This window comes from Vulpes vulpes, chromosome 10 (assembly GCF_048418805.1).
Source record: "Vulpes vulpes isolate BD-2025 chromosome 10, VulVul3, whole genome shotgun sequence".
Classification (NCBI taxonomy): domain Eukaryota; kingdom Metazoa; phylum Chordata; class Mammalia; order Carnivora; family Canidae; genus Vulpes; species Vulpes vulpes.
Window position 1 is genome coordinate 96,992,678 of NC_132789.1, and position 17,103 is coordinate 97,009,780.

At 42.4% G+C, this 17,103-nt stretch overlaps 1 protein-coding gene across 2 annotated transcripts in view; it reads right to left on the reverse strand.

The window, feature by feature from the left end:
• The window catches only part of NAF1 (nuclear assembly factor 1 ribonucleoprotein), a 40,496-nt gene extending 24,162 nt beyond the window's left edge, over positions 1–16,334 (reverse strand). The window contains exons 1-2 of one of the 2 annotated variants that reach the window (XM_072724974.1): positions 16,009–16,333; positions 11,728–11,902 (exon numbers count right to left, since the gene is read on the reverse strand). In XM_072724974.1, coding sequence (XP_072581075.1) covers positions 11,728–11,902; positions 16,009–16,262 — 429 coding nt within the window. In that variant the 5' untranslated portion in view covers positions 16,263–16,333. Of the gene's footprint in view, positions 1–11,727; positions 11,903–16,008 lie in introns of both variants that reach the window. The other variant, XM_072724975.1, reaches the window with a different exon arrangement.
• Between the last annotated feature and the right edge of the window lie 769 nt (positions 16,335–17,103).

A 17,103-nucleotide genomic window follows, 5' to 3' on the forward strand; every position in this document is an offset into this window, starting at 1 on the left:
ATTCCTACTTGTGTTCTTATTTGTGTGTTTTTAAAACCAGACTGCTGAACTTTAATTCCTTTTCATCATCTTTTGAGATCATTATAAAACAAAATTTACTCTAAGTTGAGCAGATCAGGTCAGCTCCAGGGTCTGATGAAATCTCGATGTTCTCTAAGGATGTCTATGAGACACATCTAGCAATGAGGAAGACAGGTGAAGATATACAAAGAATATTTGTTGTGAGGCAGGGATCCACTCCTGTGGCCAAAGGCAGAGTCTGCCAGGATTCCTTACTTCCTATTACCCTGTTTCCTACCCATGTATTAACAGGATGAAATTGCCTACACATGGGAAGGATCTGTCTCATATAGAACCAAACTTAGAGAAAAAAACAGAGAAATACTGTTATCTGTGATCACCACCATACCTTTCATTCCAATTCAGTGATCCCAGTATCTTATGACATAGGAATGTATATACAATTAGATTCCTAATATTCCTAAAAAAAGACCAATGAAGGCATTAAATTGCCTCTTGATAGTTAACAGACCTACCTGTAAAAGTGATGTGCATGAAATCTCTATCCCAAATACTCTGCAGAACATAAAAGGTATATAAAGAACTAAATATCATACATAAAACCTATAATAAATGAAATCAGCCTAGTACAACTCCAGACCAAAGGCCTATTACGGAGTTTACCTTTGAAAGTCCAGTCAAGTCAAGCAATATACTTGCTTTGAAAATGGCAGATATTTTGGGAGTTGGATCAAAGAGTAAGAGATGTGTATTTGTTCCTCTTAAACAAGCATGCTTTCCATAAAGATTTTTGTCAGGCTTCAAGAGGCAGAACTTTAGAAGGTTCAAAAGGAAAGTTCCTGGGACTATCGTGTCAAATGGGCAGTATATGATCTTGTCTTGATTTCTGTATGTCAAATGTTACTTTCTCTGCCCTAACCATGGAATCTGAAATACTGTACCTCCACCATGCCTAGTTACTCTTTAAGTTATACTGTTAATTTTCTTTTTTGTAAACACATTACTGTCTAACACCCTATGTGCTGTCTTGCTTAAAGCCATTTCAAGGTAATAAATCCAACAATAAGCAGAACTTGGCCAGCCTTGTTCATTGCTGTAACACCCAAGACAATGACTAGCATACAGTAGGTGCTTAGCATAAACTTACTAAATGAAATGACTTAGATCTCATCAGTCTAAGTTAAACAAAACTCTCAAAAGAAATCAGTCTTTTTCAATCAGAGCAAAATCAGATAATGAAAACAGAATTCCCAGAATTCAACAGAATCCCCAAGGAATGAAAATTAAAAAGGCAGGTTTCTAAGGAAGCTTTACTGTCCAGAACTGATGCATAGATACCTCCGGTTTGTAGCAGCAAACAGTATTACAATCATTAGATTAACATCTGGCTCCCTGTTAACATAGCAGCTGTTCAGCAGCTGTTCCCAGTTAGATAATGAATAAATCTGCTCAGTTGCATAATCTCCTTTTAAGAAATAAAAATCCATCACTTTACTTTTCCATGAGTAGGAAAAGAATGTGTTTTTATCACAGAAAAGAGGAAAAACACACAAACAAAAAAAATAAAGAAAAAAAAAAAAAAAGTAGCCAGAACACACATTGAAGGACAGACACTACCACTCTTGATAGGACACACAGGATATGAAGAATTAAAAGTAAAAGGCATAGTGATAAAACTAAAAAACCAGGGACACCTGGGTGGCTCAGTGGCTGAGCGTTTGTCTTCAGCTCAAGGCATGATCCCAGGGTTCCCGAGTCCCCCATCGGGCTCCCTGCAGGGAGCCTGCTTCTGCCTCTGCCTGTGTCTAGGCCTCTCCCCCTGCGTCTCTCATGAATAAGTAAGTAAAATCTTAAAAAAAAAAAAAAAAAAACTAAAAAACCAAAGGTAGAGGTGATGAGGGAAACTTGGGATAGAAAGACCTTCTCCACCATTTAAGTAAAAACTAAGTATACTGAAAATAAAAGAAGGCTGTTTACTGCAGGTAAGGAAGATTAAAGTATGAGCCTGGATTACCCTACAACCCTCATGGAAAGATGGATAAGTGGGTAAGAAAGGCTCTTGTTATTCTGCTTATCCAATACCAGACACTAACTACATTTGGTTATTTAAATTTAATTAAAATTAAATAAAATTTAAAACGCAGTATTTGGTTGGACTAGCCACATTTCAAATGCGCAACTGTTAAAGTATTAACACAGCATGGACATAGAACATCTCCACCACTGCAGGAAGCTCTACTGAACAGCACTGCTTTACATTGTCATACACCCAAAAAGCCCTCCATTACAAAACATACACCTAGGGATTAACAGCACCACTCTATTTTTGGCCATTAATACAGATAAAACTTTAGGCCACATTTTAACAACATACACCATATTGCTATGTAGTCTTAATGATAACCTGAATACTTTGCCTGGGAAATGAAGATCTGTGATAAATCTCTATTTTTACCACTGTCATTTCCCTAAATTAAAAAAAAAAAACTAAAACCTGTCTTAAGTGTATAATATCTACAACTAGAGATAAATATCCATGCTATCACTTAAATAAAGTTAATATTATGTATACGGACTCAAAACAAATGCTATTTGTAATAACAAAAAATAGGCAAGGAAAGAAAGAAAAAGACTTCATTCACATTATTAGCAAAAGAAAAATCCACATAGAAATTAAAATCCCGGGCAGCCCGAGTGGCTCAGCAGTTTAGCGCTGCCTTCAGCCCAGGGTGTGATCCTGGAGACCGGGGATCGAGTCCCGCGTCGGGCTCCTTGCATGGAGCCTGCTTCTCCCTCTGCCTGTGTCTCTGCCTCTTCTCTCTGTGTGTCTCTCATGAATAAATAAATATAATATTTAAAAAAAAAGGAAATTAAAATCCCCAAATACACAGTGCCATTTGGTAAATGAACTACTAAAATTCAACATACTAAATATATAGTTCCAAGTCAAAGGCTCTATTAAAAGATAATATGGTCCAAGCACATGCAATTTAAGAAAGCTTACATTATGATACAATCATCTATCACCAAGACAAAATATCCTACATTATTCAGAAACCAAATAACCAGGTAGCTCAAATGATCAAATTCTAATGTTGCTTTTTATGCAGGTCTACACAAGTACTAAAAACACAGCACACCGAAATCTACCTGTTACTAGTTGTGAATCTGCTCTCCCACTATCTTGGGCAAATCACTTTCTTTCTGGGAATCAGTTTTCTTATCTCTGAACAGTGAGAAAACTGAGCAAAGTTCTGAATATTTCATGCAAATGGCCAATAATACAATTTAAAAAATGTTTAACTGCATGTAATCAAAGAGACAGCACATTTAGATAGAAATTATATACCAGCCTCAAACACAATTACTGTAATTCTGGATAAAAGGTTCCCGTAACTATGGCATTAAAGAAATGCATGGTCCTATGCACACTTCTGAAATATCCATGAAAGAGCAATTATTGTTTATGTTACAAGAATATTATTATATTCTGATTCCTGAACATCTGTATGGCCTACAAGGTTGTTCAGTTAAGCAAAACATTCAAATGTAACCTATTAAAATTTAAATTGTAGACACCTTAGTTAAAAAATGGATGTGAGACGTCCAGTGCAAAAATGGAAGGAGCTAATGGGTCAAAAATGGCCCTCTGAGATGGTGACATTTGTGCATTACAATGACCTTGCATTTTCTAGCTCTTTGAAGATTTACTATTGGGCAAGAAAAAAAAAATCAGTAAGGAAAAAAAAGTCAGTAATTTATAATTTTCTGAGGCAAAATTATCTGAAGAACCTTGATTGGGGTTTTTACTTATAAATCTAGAAAAAGTGCAGCAGGCAGTAATGGGAAAAGAATCAAAGATTCCAAATGGCAACTAATTCAATTGGCTAGACTGGGGAGACTTTTCTTAAAAGTGAGGAAAGTGGAATAAAATTATCTGACCACTTTCCTTATATTACCCAAAAATAGAGGACATGCATGTGGCAGCCAATTACCTGATGCTATTAGGTGAGCCTTCACTTTTCAGATATGGTTGGAAAGTAGGATCCGATCCCTGGAGTACTGAGAGCCATGATTGAAAACTTTTTTTTTTATTCCCTATAGCTGGTAAAACATATTTGAAAAAAGAATGGATTAGATCTGTACACTGTGTGGTAGCTAAGACCACATATAACGTTTAGTCTAATATTTCAACTTTACAAAAGTCCTTTTATAATGTTCCATAGAGCTCAATACACATTAATTGCCCTCATTAATTACCCTATCGAGTATACTAAACTTAAGATTCAGACTAACCCACTAATATTTTTTTCTGTTTTTAAAGGTTTTATTTATTTTTTCATGAGACAGAGAGAGAGAGAGAGAGAGAGAGAGGCAGAGACACAGGCAGAGGGAGAAGCAGGCTCCATGGAGGGAGCCTGATGTGGGACTTAATCTTGGGACTCCGATCACACCCTTGGCTGAAGGCAGGCACTAAACCACTGAGCCACCCGGGCTTCCCTAAATATTTTCACCTAAAAAAATGAAACCTGGGGATAAATCCTACTTGGTCATGGTGAATAATCTTCTTAATGTATTGTTGTATCCTATTGGCTAGTATCTTGTTGAGAATTTTTGCATCCATGTTCATCAGGGATATTGGTCTATAATTCTTCTTTTTGGTGGAGTCTTTTTCTGGTTTTGGAATTAAGGTGATGCTGGCCTCATAGAACGAGTTTGGAAGTACTCCATCTCTTTCTATCTTTCCAAACAGCTTTAGTAGAATAGGTATGGTTTCTTCTTTAAACGTTTGATAGAATTCCCCAGGGAAGCCATCTGGCCCTGGACTTTTGTGTCTTGGGAAGTTTTTGATGATGCTTCAATTTCCTCCCTGGTTATTGGCCTATTCAGGTTTTCTATTTCTTCCAGTTCTGGTTTTGGTAGTTTGTGGCTTTCCAGGAATGCGTCTATTTCTTCTAGATTGCCTAATGTATTGGCGTACAGCTGTTCATAATATGTTTTTTAAATCGTTTGTATTTCCTTGGTGTTGGTAGTGATCTCTCCTTTCTCATTCATGATTTTATGAATTTGAGTCTTCTCTCTCTTCTTTTTAATAAGGCTGGCTAATGGTTTATCTATCTTATTAATTCTTTCAAAGAACCAACTCCTGGTTTTGTTGATCTGTTCCACAGTTCTTCTGGTCTCGATTTCATTGAGTTCTGCTCAAATCTTTATTAACTCTCTTCTTCTGCTGAGTGTAGGATCTATTTGCTGTTTTTTCTCTAGCTCCTTTAGCTGTAAGGTTAGTTTTTGTATTTGAGTTCTTTCCAGTTTTTGGAGGGATGCTTGTATTGTGATGTATTTCCCCCTCGGGACTGCTTTTGCTGTATCCCAAAGATTTTGAATGGTTGTACCTTCATTCTCATTAGTTTCCATGAATCTTTTTAATTCTTCCTTAATTTCCTGGTTGACCCTTTCAACACTTCTTTGCAGTGTCTTTGTATTTTTCTTTTAAAATGAATACAATGTTCTTACCCTGTTTTTCTCTAAAATTACTGCCAGAAACAAAGTTTCTAAGATTATCTTCAGGACAGCCTGGGTGGCTCAGCGGTTTAGTGCCGCCTTCAGCCCAGGGTGTGATCCTGGAGACCCCGGATTGGGTCCCGTGTCGGGCTCCCTGCGTGAAGCCTGCTTCTTCCTCTGCCTGTGTCTCTGACTCTCTCTCTCTCTCCCTGTGTCTTTCATGAATAAATAAAATATTTTTAAAAAGATTATCTTCAAAAGCTGACTCACATAAAAATATAATCCATCTCAGTAAGAAACAACCTTCAACAATATAACTCTAAGCACTATTTATTAAAAAAAAAAAAAAGATTTATTTATTCATGAGAGACACACAGAGAGAGAGGCAGAGACACAGGCAGAGGGAGAAGCAGGCTCCATGCAGGGAGCCTGATGTGGGACTTGATCCCGGGTCTCGAGAACCATGCCCTGAGCCACCAAGTTAAGGCAGTCGCTTAACCGCTGAGCTACCCCAGGTGTCCCTAAGCAATATCTTTTTTATGTTAACTGAGGAGTCCATGTTTCATCAAATTTAAGGCGTTGACTTTATATATCACGAAGATATAAGCACTGCCAAATAACTGTAATGTCATCAACTTTTAGTCCCAAATTTCAAAATGAAAGAAATGCCCATTAATTGACATTAGGCATATGGATAATAAATCAATGAACAAGGAAACACTCCCTGAGCCCCTACTATGTAACCAACACTGGAATACAAGTGTCATGCAACAGACTCTATCTAATGAGTGAGATAGTTCAAATTCTCTTCACCTGTCACCTTTCCATACACATCTGATCTGTCTTACAATTCAGAATGACTTCCTTGACCCCTGCACTGCCAGTTATCTCTTCTTCCACTCAATCCTACTACTTTGTATGTCCAGTACCATTCGTCCTGCATTCAATCACTAACTTCCTGGTGTCACTTTGCTTTTAGCAAAAGTGTGTATGCTCACTCTCTAGCTAGATTCCCTTTTAACAGACATTTGTCTTTATCCTCTAAAGCAATCAGAACTTATTAAAATCTATTGAGGAATGGGGATATCTAATAAATGGAATACTTTTATATAATAATAGCCATAAATACGTATATACACAGAACATACATGGTTACTTTACTGAATAAAACACTATCTTCATAAGAATATCTGAAAATATTCTTTTAGCTTAAGGGATCATTTCTGTTTGCTATAAGCTTTACTAAAATAATTTTGTATAATGAAGCACGAAATTTTAATTTTTAAAAAAATCTGAGCACTATTTTTAAAAAACACCAAGTATTAATTTAAAAACACCTCAAGTATATAAGCCATTTCTTAAATATCAGACATTTGGAAAAGAATGTTAAGTTTTATCAGTATTCTATGATACAACGTAGTAACTTCAAATCCATTTAGAGTCATAAAATGCTCAAGTTGAAAGAGGCCTGTATTTAGGGCAAAGCTTACAAAGTAAGCTAGCCCTTAAAAACAACGTACTCAAGTCAATCATTAAGTGAAGACTATGGTACACTGCAAATACATGGATGATGAGAGATCAAAAATTAAGAAATAATCTGCTGTAACTTCTGACCACCTGAGGTGGCCCAGATACTTCTATATCCTGTAAGGATGTTTAAGGGTATCTGTCTGCGCTGCCAAAATCAGAAAGAAAATCTATGTATTCAACCTAACTACAAAATGCCTTCGTTTTACAATATAACATAGGCAATCTCCAAACTATGAAGGTTCCAAGAATTGCCTGCAAGCATCACATTTTTTCTTGGTCATGCTATATTATGTGTATAAATACGCATTAATATGCCTACTGTAGTACTGTCCGTTTTTTATCACCATAAGCACGGTAACCATAACTTTGAAGTGTTATGTAAAGCCTTCCAAGTTTTCAGAAAAGAAAATAATAGGCATTAATTTAAAAACTTCATTTCTTTTTTTTAAGATTTGTATTTATTTGAGAGCACGCAGGTGCATGTGCACATATGAGGGGGGGTGAGGGGCAGAGGAGTGGGAGAAGCAGCCTCCCCGCTGAGCAGAGAGCCCCAGGGAGCTTGACGCAGGCTCCACCCCAAGACCCTGGAATCATGACCAGAGCCAAAGGCAGACACTCAACCCACTGACCCACCCAGGTGCCCCATAAAATTCATTTCTGATTAAGGTTCTGAAATGTCACAATCCCATAAATATTTTTTTGATTCTAAATTTTTAATTACACCTGATTGATTTAAATAAACAGTTCAGGACATCAATTGCTGAGAAAATTTTTTGGAAAGGACCTAATTTTCCAGTTCACTGAAACACTGAATTAACCCTATGTGGTTTAAAGCAATTTCAAAGCTGTAATATGTACGCTGCTTTATATTTACTGTGTAGGTGTTATATAAATCTTCTCAGCATTAAAGAGGAGCTTATGATCAAAAGAATAATTCCACTTGGTTAAATTTAACAGCATATATTACATAACTATGACATTATAAAAAGAGCCAACTAAGACTACTTTCCTTTTCTACGCCTCTGTAGCTAACCATTCCCTTTCTTTAAAATCAAGATAAAACCATATCTTGTCATCCCAAGGGACTGTTGCAACTCTCTAAGGTTTAATTCTAAAAGAACAATCTTGAGATTATTTCACTGTGGCTCCTATATACTTACAATTAAAGATCAGCGATAGTTAGTAGTTAGATCACCAGGATCTAACTTGCCAAAGATGGAAAAGATTAAAAAGCTAGATCCACGGAGGTGACATTCCTGCTTGACAGACTAACTGGAGGTAAAAATTAAGGTCAGCATGCCTGAATGGCAATAGGAAACAACCTAGAATATGAGACACTTTATAAAGAGATGAACATAAAATTGGATTAAGTTGGGCAGCTCTATGTTCTAGAGATCTAAAGATCCAGCACAAACTCTGAAATTGATAAAACTGCTTGGCCCATTTTAATTTATGTATACCTCTTAGCAAGTCCAACATGGTTAGAATGTTTCCTAAATTTTCTTCAGCATTTCACTAGGAAACTAAATAAAATACATAGATCAAACCTCCATGCACAATCCCTGCTAAGAGGGTATACCAATATGACCTGAACAAAATGGTATATTTGACATTGGCTACAGCTGGTTTTAACAAGGGACAGTTCCCAGGAAAAGTGGATTGTCATGTTCAAAGGAGAGGAGAGGAGAGAGGAGAGAGGAGAGAGGAGGAGAGGAGGAGAGGAGGAGAGGAGAGGAGAGGAGAGGAGAGGAGAGGAGAGGAGAGGAGAGGAGAGGAGAGGAGAGGAGAGGAGAGGAGAGGAGAGGAGAGGAGAGGAGAGAAAAAAAAGAAACAAAACACACACAAAAAACAAATCTAATAGGATTGTCTCAAAAGTCAACAAAGAAATCTGGCATTAATTGGTTGGTTCAAGGGGAAAATCGAAGTAGAAGCCAGGGTCATAGCAATCTACATGCAAACTAGAATTTAAAAAGATTAATCTATAGGTAAACAAAAGTCAGTAAAGAAAGAAAAGGACACTCAAGATAACTATGAGAATATCCAAAGACTGGTAAAAGAAAGAGCCTGGCTATCTCCTCAATAGCTGCCTTAGTTCCCAATGGCTTCCCCATCCAAGTCAGTTTACGATGCATCCCCCTTCTCTTGAGGTAAGTTGAGTCTTTTTGGGTTGGACAATCACAAGAGTCCAACACAAGTCACATGTTGGAAACTCTTACGTGATAAACTCTTCCAAGTATTTCCCTTTTACTCTCTAAATGGGATGACTATTACTGACTGAACAGCGTCCCTTTCTGAAGTGGAGAGAAGACTTCTTTCCTGCGACAGAGAACCAATGCTTTGTGGTTTGCAAGGGGCTGGTACCACCCACCCAACCCTCTCCTTCCTCAAAATACACACACATTTGGACTCCCTTCCTGTCAACTGGCTTTTACGTGTTCCCACCCTCACACCTGCCCATGTGTGTTCTCTAAAGCATTCACTTTCCTACATATCCTCCCACGCAAACAGGAGTGGTTATGTGACTCATGCCCAAGCAACCTAAATACAATCCCACTAGCCTCAATGTCGAGTTCAGGGCTGTGTACCAGGCCCCAGGTAAACTGGTACACATATCCCCCAAGACTTTCATATAGGACTATCAATGACCAAACTGCCAGCCCCGTGGAGAAAGCAGCAGAGTCCTAAAGACACTGAGTATACATGGCCATACCATTCTTGGTCTGCAGGGCCAAGTCATTCTCCTCCCTTGAACTTCAGAGTTGAAGTCCTGAAGGAGTCCTCATACACGCCCTAAGTCAAAGATCTGTGGCAATCCAGGGAACTCATTCTTCTACCTAACTCCAGTAGCAGTGGTCTAAAGGACTAGGAACTTCCAGTAAGTTGACTTCCTAATCATGTCAATATAAAATAAAGTGAACAGCTACTCAAGAATCCAAAGTTGAAAAATAAAGACTATAATTGCTTCTTCCATCCTTCCCAAAGATCCCTCAGAACTGGCACAAAAAAGGAACAGATTGGCTCACTGTTCAACTTTCAAAAGCTAACATACCTTTCCAGCAAAAATTTAATTTCCTGATTATGAGCCAAACATACACTCTCACAATTGAACAGCACTTCCAAAATTATATTTGTCTCTGCTTTATTTACTGTCTCTTTCCACCAGGCACTATGAGAACAGAACTGGAGGGTCTTGCTTACAGCACCTGTATATGAATGGTGTGCTGTAACAGCGTAAGAATGAATGAAGGTAAGATGCCTGTTGTTTCCTCACTCATTCTATAATCACACATTACTGCTGACTGACAACCCACTATCTGTCAAGCATCCTATTGGACACTGGGAGCTAAAAAGAGCAGATATGAACTCAGCCCTCCAAAGGTGGTTCCTGGCCTCTGTGTGAGGAACTTTTTTAGTTTTTAGTTTTCTAATGAAAATATGAGCACTCTAACCAAGAAAAATACTTAAATATATAGACTAAGATTTTGAATTAAATTTCAAGAGATTCACAAGGTAAAAATTCCAGGTCAAGTAAGAGACATAAGAAAATGACACATATAACAAGTACTGTGGGTCCTTTATTTGTTGATTTTTATACTCTAAGAAAACTTAAGTAGAGAGGTGATTAAGGTACAAGAGAAAGACCAAAGAAGTCTCCTAATGCTTCCAGAAAATAGTTGTAAGTTGGGAAAGCCTTTGCGTAAAAAGACCACGAAGGGATAGCAATGTCTGTAGTATGAAAACAAGAACCACTGATGAAACTGTATAAAAATCAAGGGGTTTTCAATACATAAAGCATGAGTGAGGTAGGAAATTTCTTATTACAAGTAGAGAAAAAGAAAAAATATTGGCATGAAAAGAAAATTACCTTGAGACTCAAACTGTTTTCAAACCTTGCATTAAACTGTTTCGTAGATTTAAGTATTACATAATAATTGTAATTAGTGATCATTAAATTTTGAAAAAGCATCGGTAGTACCTGAAGTACATGTGGGTGTAGGGAGAACAAATAATGTGGTAATACAGCCTATATTTTGAAATTCTGAGGAGACATTCCTTTTGGATCATGAGGTTTCAACCAAACTACCATCCTTCATCCTTCTAGGGTGGAAAGAAGAGGAAAGAACCATGTAAGGATCAACTATACAAACCAAACCTGTCAAGTGCCAATAAATACCAACCTATAATAAGTAAGTTTCCTCCATCTATAACAAAAATGCTCCCAAAACTTTAAGCTAAGAGGAGTCTACGAAACTCAACCCATCTAATTTCACTTTCTACGTCTCTTAAACGCAATCAATTAAGAAGATTTCAATTATTACTGAGCAAAATTTTCTGACTTGTGGACAAAAACAAAAAAACAAAAACAAAAACCAAAATTGTAAATATATATAAGAAATCTTTGTAGGAAAGATAAAAAAACAAAAAATCGCAAACTGAAGTTGATGCCCATCAAGAACAATAATCAAACATTAGATTTAGAAGAAACTTTAGCAACCAGATCTTCTTTTATTAAAAAATAAATAAATAAAAGGCGCAGCAAATGTATATGCCCAGTAAGAGGTTGAGAAGTCTTCAAATTTACAGAGCTGGATATAGGCCAAAAGAGATCAATATTAGTATTATAACGTATTCTTAACATTCAAATTAGGTTTAATAACAAATCTAAGTACTTACATTAAGGAGTAACTCATCTTTTGTTTTAAGAGGAAAATTCTTGTTTTCCTTCTCAGTTTGTAAATCATCTTCTCCATCTGACACCAGTGGAGGAAGTGATATACAAGAGGAAGACGATGAGGAAGATGAGGAGGAAGAGGAAGAGGAGGAGCTTGAACTATCTGAATCTGTGTCACTGTAGGGAAGAAAAAGTAAAAAAACCTAGTCGTAAAGTATAATTTTGATGGTATTAAATAACAATTTTTCAACTAAGAAATATCTACTACACAGTTACTGGTGCTGATATAATTCAAAACCTAGCATTTCGAGGTTGGCCATGGTATTTGGAAAGTAGTCTTCAATCCACTGATAACATTTTCAAAATCCCTGCTGTGACCTAAATCCTATTATTACTATAGACTCACACATCACACATTTGTCTTAATATAATCAAGCATGTGATAAATAATTGACAAGAGAGAGCTCTGGACAAGGTACCCTTTATTAGTTATCAATGACCAGATCACTTAATAGCCAACAAAATGCTTTCAATTTTCATACAACTTGGAAACTCCTGAAAGCTTTCAACCATGTCAACTCTACTCTAAAAACTCCCTTAGCCCATTTTATGTGCTGTTTTTAAAAGTTCACGCTCCTTTTCTCTTCTCTGTCCTCTTCCCATGGGTACTGTCATCCACTCAAATGATTTCAATGATCACTCATGGACAGATAACTCCTAAATCGTCAGCCCTGATACTGGTAACTCTAAGCTTCACCCCTAATCCCTAGCTACATACTGGCTACCTCTGTATGAATAACGTAGACTTACTTCATTCTAGCAACAACAACAACAAAAAATTCTCCTTACAGAACCTGCTCCTCCCCTGGAACCTCTTATTTTCATCGTTTAGTCTTCCATTCAGTCACTATAGGTAGAAACTGTGGAATCATTTTAAGCCATCTGGCACTTATCAATGCCGTCTCACAGCCAATGATAAAATCCTACCTTCAGAAGGCAAACATCGTTCTCATTCAATTTCTCAATCCCGTTTCCACTGTTACTATGACCTTGTTTGGTAAGGGGAGAGAGGGGTTCCCCTCATTTCTCACCTATTTTCCTGTAGTATCACTGACATCAGTCTTCCCACAAAAATCAACCCTTCCTCCTACTATTATCTTCACCCTCTCATGACCTTCCATCTTAACCAGTTCACATGCTTGCTTAAAAGAAAAAAAAAAAAAAAACCTGTGGCTAGACGTTATATATGAAGGAATTATCCATTCTGTTGTGTAACAACTATGACTGTGTGAAAGCATGTCCCCTAGAGATGCATGCTGAAACACTGAACGACTTTAAAAGGTCGTAATGGCATACATATGTGAAACTAAGTTCTGAAATGTTAACAAGGGTTAAATCAAGCTGATGGCTCTGTTTGTACCATTCTTTCCGTTTTTCATTAAGAAAACATCAGGCATAGAGAAAAGCTTTAAAAGTTTCTTCATGAACCTATATTGTGTACAAGATAAAGGCCATCTCAGAGCCCTTTACAGTCAGGTTCCTAGTTAACCTCCACAATCCATCTCCTCTCACAGCAATTTTTTAAACAATGCCTAGAGTACAGCCTGTCTCATACTCTCCACCAAACATGAAAAACACGTCTTCTCGGATGGGTTATCAAGTTTTTGAAACAAAGGCATTAGTTCTGGCACCTACGGTCTTTCCTTCTGTTACAGGGGCAATGGGCAGCCCATTCACAAGCGAACTTTTTCCTGCTACTACTATATTCTACATCTCCCGCTCTCCCCCAGATCATCCCCATCAGCATAGCAAAATCCTATAGTACTTGTTCAATTCCTCCAGCTATGGCCTCATTTTCCCCTTAGTTTCTTGACAGTGTCATTAACACGCGCTCTCTCTGTTCCCTCACGTCCCATTCCGTCTTTACCCCAAACTGGCTTCCGTCACCACCACTCCTTTACAAGGTCACCGACAACATCCAAGGTGTTCCGTCTAGTAGACATCTCTCTGTCACCTGAACTTTTGAGCAACATCTGACATGATTCCCACTTACTTCCTCAAAAAACTTCTGTATTTTGGCATCCACTAAGCTGCCGTGGGATTCCACCTTCAGGTGCCTTCCTGTGTCTTCAGGGCTTTATTTTTAAAAGATTTTATTTATTCATGAGATACAGAGAGTCAGACCCAGGCAGTGGGAGAAGCAGGCTCCATGCAGGGAGCCTGCCGTGGGACTCGATCCCGGGGCTCCAGGATCAGGCCCTGGGCCGAAGGCAGATGCTCAACCGCTGAGCCAGCCAGGGATCCCCTGTCTTCATGACCTTCACTTAAAAGAGACTAAACAGACATCACATCCAAATGCCCTGAGAATCTTGTTTGAATTTCAATTCAAGCAGACCAACTGTCAAAAGACAACTAGAGAAATATGAAGACTATTAGGTGGTATTAAGGAATTAAGGTGAACTCTTCATGTTTGATCATGACATGGTGGTTACAGGACAAGTACTTTATCAGTCAGAAACGTATAGTAAAGGACATGGACAAGGTGACATAGTGTTTGAGATTTGCTCTAAAATCTGAGGTTAAAAAAAAATTTTAGAAATACTAGATACAACAACATTAACAAAGTACTGGAAACCGTGTAAGTGCGGTGATGAGTACATGTACGTCCATTATACTACTCTCTACCTTTAATACATCTGAAAATATCCATAACAAAAAAAAGCAAACCATCTCCATAAGCTGACGTCTCCATTTACGTCTCCAGTCCAATGGCCTCTGAGCTCTCACGTCATTACCCGCTGCTTCAATGTCCCATCAGCTGCACAACAGACCTTGACTTCACGCCCGAGTTAAACCCTGCTGGTCTCCAGCCCCCGTCCCAGATGGGTTACTCCCCATCCTACCAACCACCGCACCTCCACCCGGTTGATGCCTCCTTGTCTAGCCCACCGCCCCACTTGACCCAGAGAGCCACGGTCACATCCTGAACTCACGCAATGTCTTTCCGACTCTTTCCACACCAATCCCCGTCCCACTCGTGCTTCTCTGCTTTCACTTTTTTTTTAAGATTTTATTTATTCATAGAGACACAGAGAGAGACCGAGACCCAGGCAGAGGGGGAAGCAGGGTCCCTGCGGGGAGCCCGCCGTGGGACTCGACCCCGGGTCTCCAGGGTCAGGCCCCGGGCTGCAGGCGGCCCTGCTTTCACCCTTGAACCCAGCTCAGCCCGGCTCTACAGAGCAGGGCTTAGTACCCTGGTACCCGGGCGCGCCCTTCCTCCGCCTCCTCCCTGGCGCAGGGCACCGGGCTCTGCTCGCCCTTGACCTCTCGGGGTTTGGGCCGCCTCTCATCCCGACACCGACACCGGTGCTCGGAGGTCCGTCCTTGTCCTTCTCCCTGGGAGGGAGGGCAGGGGCACACCTGCCGGCGGCTCAGCGGCCCACGTGACACACTCGGATCCCGGGAGGCACCGTCCGTGGGGCCCAGGGACACCCTACACCAGGTCCTCTCCCAGGCCACAAGGCGGAGGCGTCTCCCCAGCCCCACGGCCCCTCGCCAAAGCGGAAACAACGTGCGAAATCCTTTAACTGGCCCCCAGTTCACTGGTTCAAACACGAAGGCCACGCTCTAGACCTTTTTTTTTTTTTTTTAAATAAAAAGAAGATCTTGGGATGGCTCAGCGGTTTGACGCTTGCCTTTGGCCCAGGATATGAACCTGGAGTCCCGGGGTCGAGTCCCGCGTCGGGCTCCCTGCGAGGAGCCTGCTTCTCTCTCTGCCTGGGTCTCTGCATCTCTCTCTATCATAAATAAATAAATCTTTAAAAAAAAAAAAAAGATGATGATCTAACACAAAATCCCAAAGTTTATGGCCACAAAGGGCCACGCCATACTGAGTGGTGGTCGAAATAATCCAATATCCTCAGGGCTTGTTTGGGTTTGGGGGGGTGGGGTTTGTTTGTTTGTTTTGGGTTTTTTTTTCTTTTTTTCTTTTTTTTTTTTTTTTTTGCGATCCTACGTGGGGTCCTCCAGGACCAGGCTGAAGACGGCAGAGGCGGGTACCGACCTCGGCGGGCAGCGCGGGGCGGCAGGGGCGGGCGGGGCGAGCTGCTCCTGCTCCTGCTGCTGCTCCTGCACGTGCGCGCTCGGCCGCCCCCTCCCCCCTCCCCCTCCCCCTCCCGGCCTGCGGGCGCCCCCGTCCCCGCCCCCGCGGCCCCCGCCCCCGACCTCCCCGGCCTGCCCCCACCTCCGCGGGCTCCCCGTCCAGCCCCCGCCCCCGCCCCTACCTGTCCGAGTCCGAGTCCGAGTCCGACCCCGAGTCCCCCAGCGCGGCGCCCGCCCCGGTGACGCAGCTCCGTCCGGCTCCCGGTTCCGGCCGCGGGGCCGAGCGAGGCGGCTGCGCGGCGGCGGCGGCGGGCTGAGCGTCCCCCTCCGGCCGAGCGTCCGCCGCCACGTCCGACGGCAGCGCCGGGCCGTCCGCCAGGCCGGCGCCGTTGAACTTGAGCGTTTCCAGCTGCGCCGCGGCCTCCACCACCTCCATGGCTCCCGCGCGGGGCCCCGCCGCCGTCCCCGCGACCGCCGCACGCGGGCCCCGCCGCCCGCCCGCCGCACTTCCGGGGGGCGGGGCCACGGGCTGCCGCGCACGCGCTCGCGGGGGGGAGGGCGGGGCCTCGGGGCGCCGGGCGCCGCGCGGTCCTAAGGCCGCCGGGTCCGCCGCGCGCTCGGAGCTGCCGCTGCGGCCCCGACTCCCCCACGGCGTGTGCGCGGATCCTCCTCGGGGGCTGGGGGAGGGGCGGCCCGCGGACCCGGGGAGCTCGAGCAGACGCTGCGGGTGCCCCGCGCAGGGCCGGTGAAGGGTGAACCCAGCGGGGCTACTGCTGCCCGCGGGGCTTGGAGGCGTCCCGGCGGCGCGGGGGCGGGACCCGGGGTCCGGGAGGCTCAGCCTCAGCCGGGACGTGACCCGGGGTCAAGGACGTGACCCGCTCTCGCTGCAGGCAGAGGTCGGCACCCCGGGGCCTCCCTTGAGGACTTCAGGCCGGTGCGCCCACCCCTCCAGCAGGACAGCTAGAAGGGCCCTCCCCTCCCCTCCCCTCCCCTCCCTTCCCCTCCCCTCCCCTCCCCTCCCCTCCCCTCCCCTCCCCTCCCCTCCCCTCCCCAGGGAGAGGCAGGGACGTGGGACTCCATCCCGGGTCCCCAGGATCGCGCCCTGCGCTGCAGGCGCCGCCGCACCACTGGGCCCCCCGGGGATCCCCGGGTCCTAACCTTTCACGAGGCACGCGGTGCGCCAAGGGCCGTGCCCAAGGCCCCGGCCCCGCGGAGAAGGCCGCGCGCCCCCCAGCAGCTCCCCTTCCTGGAGCCCGGAGAGAGGCCTGGCACCCAGG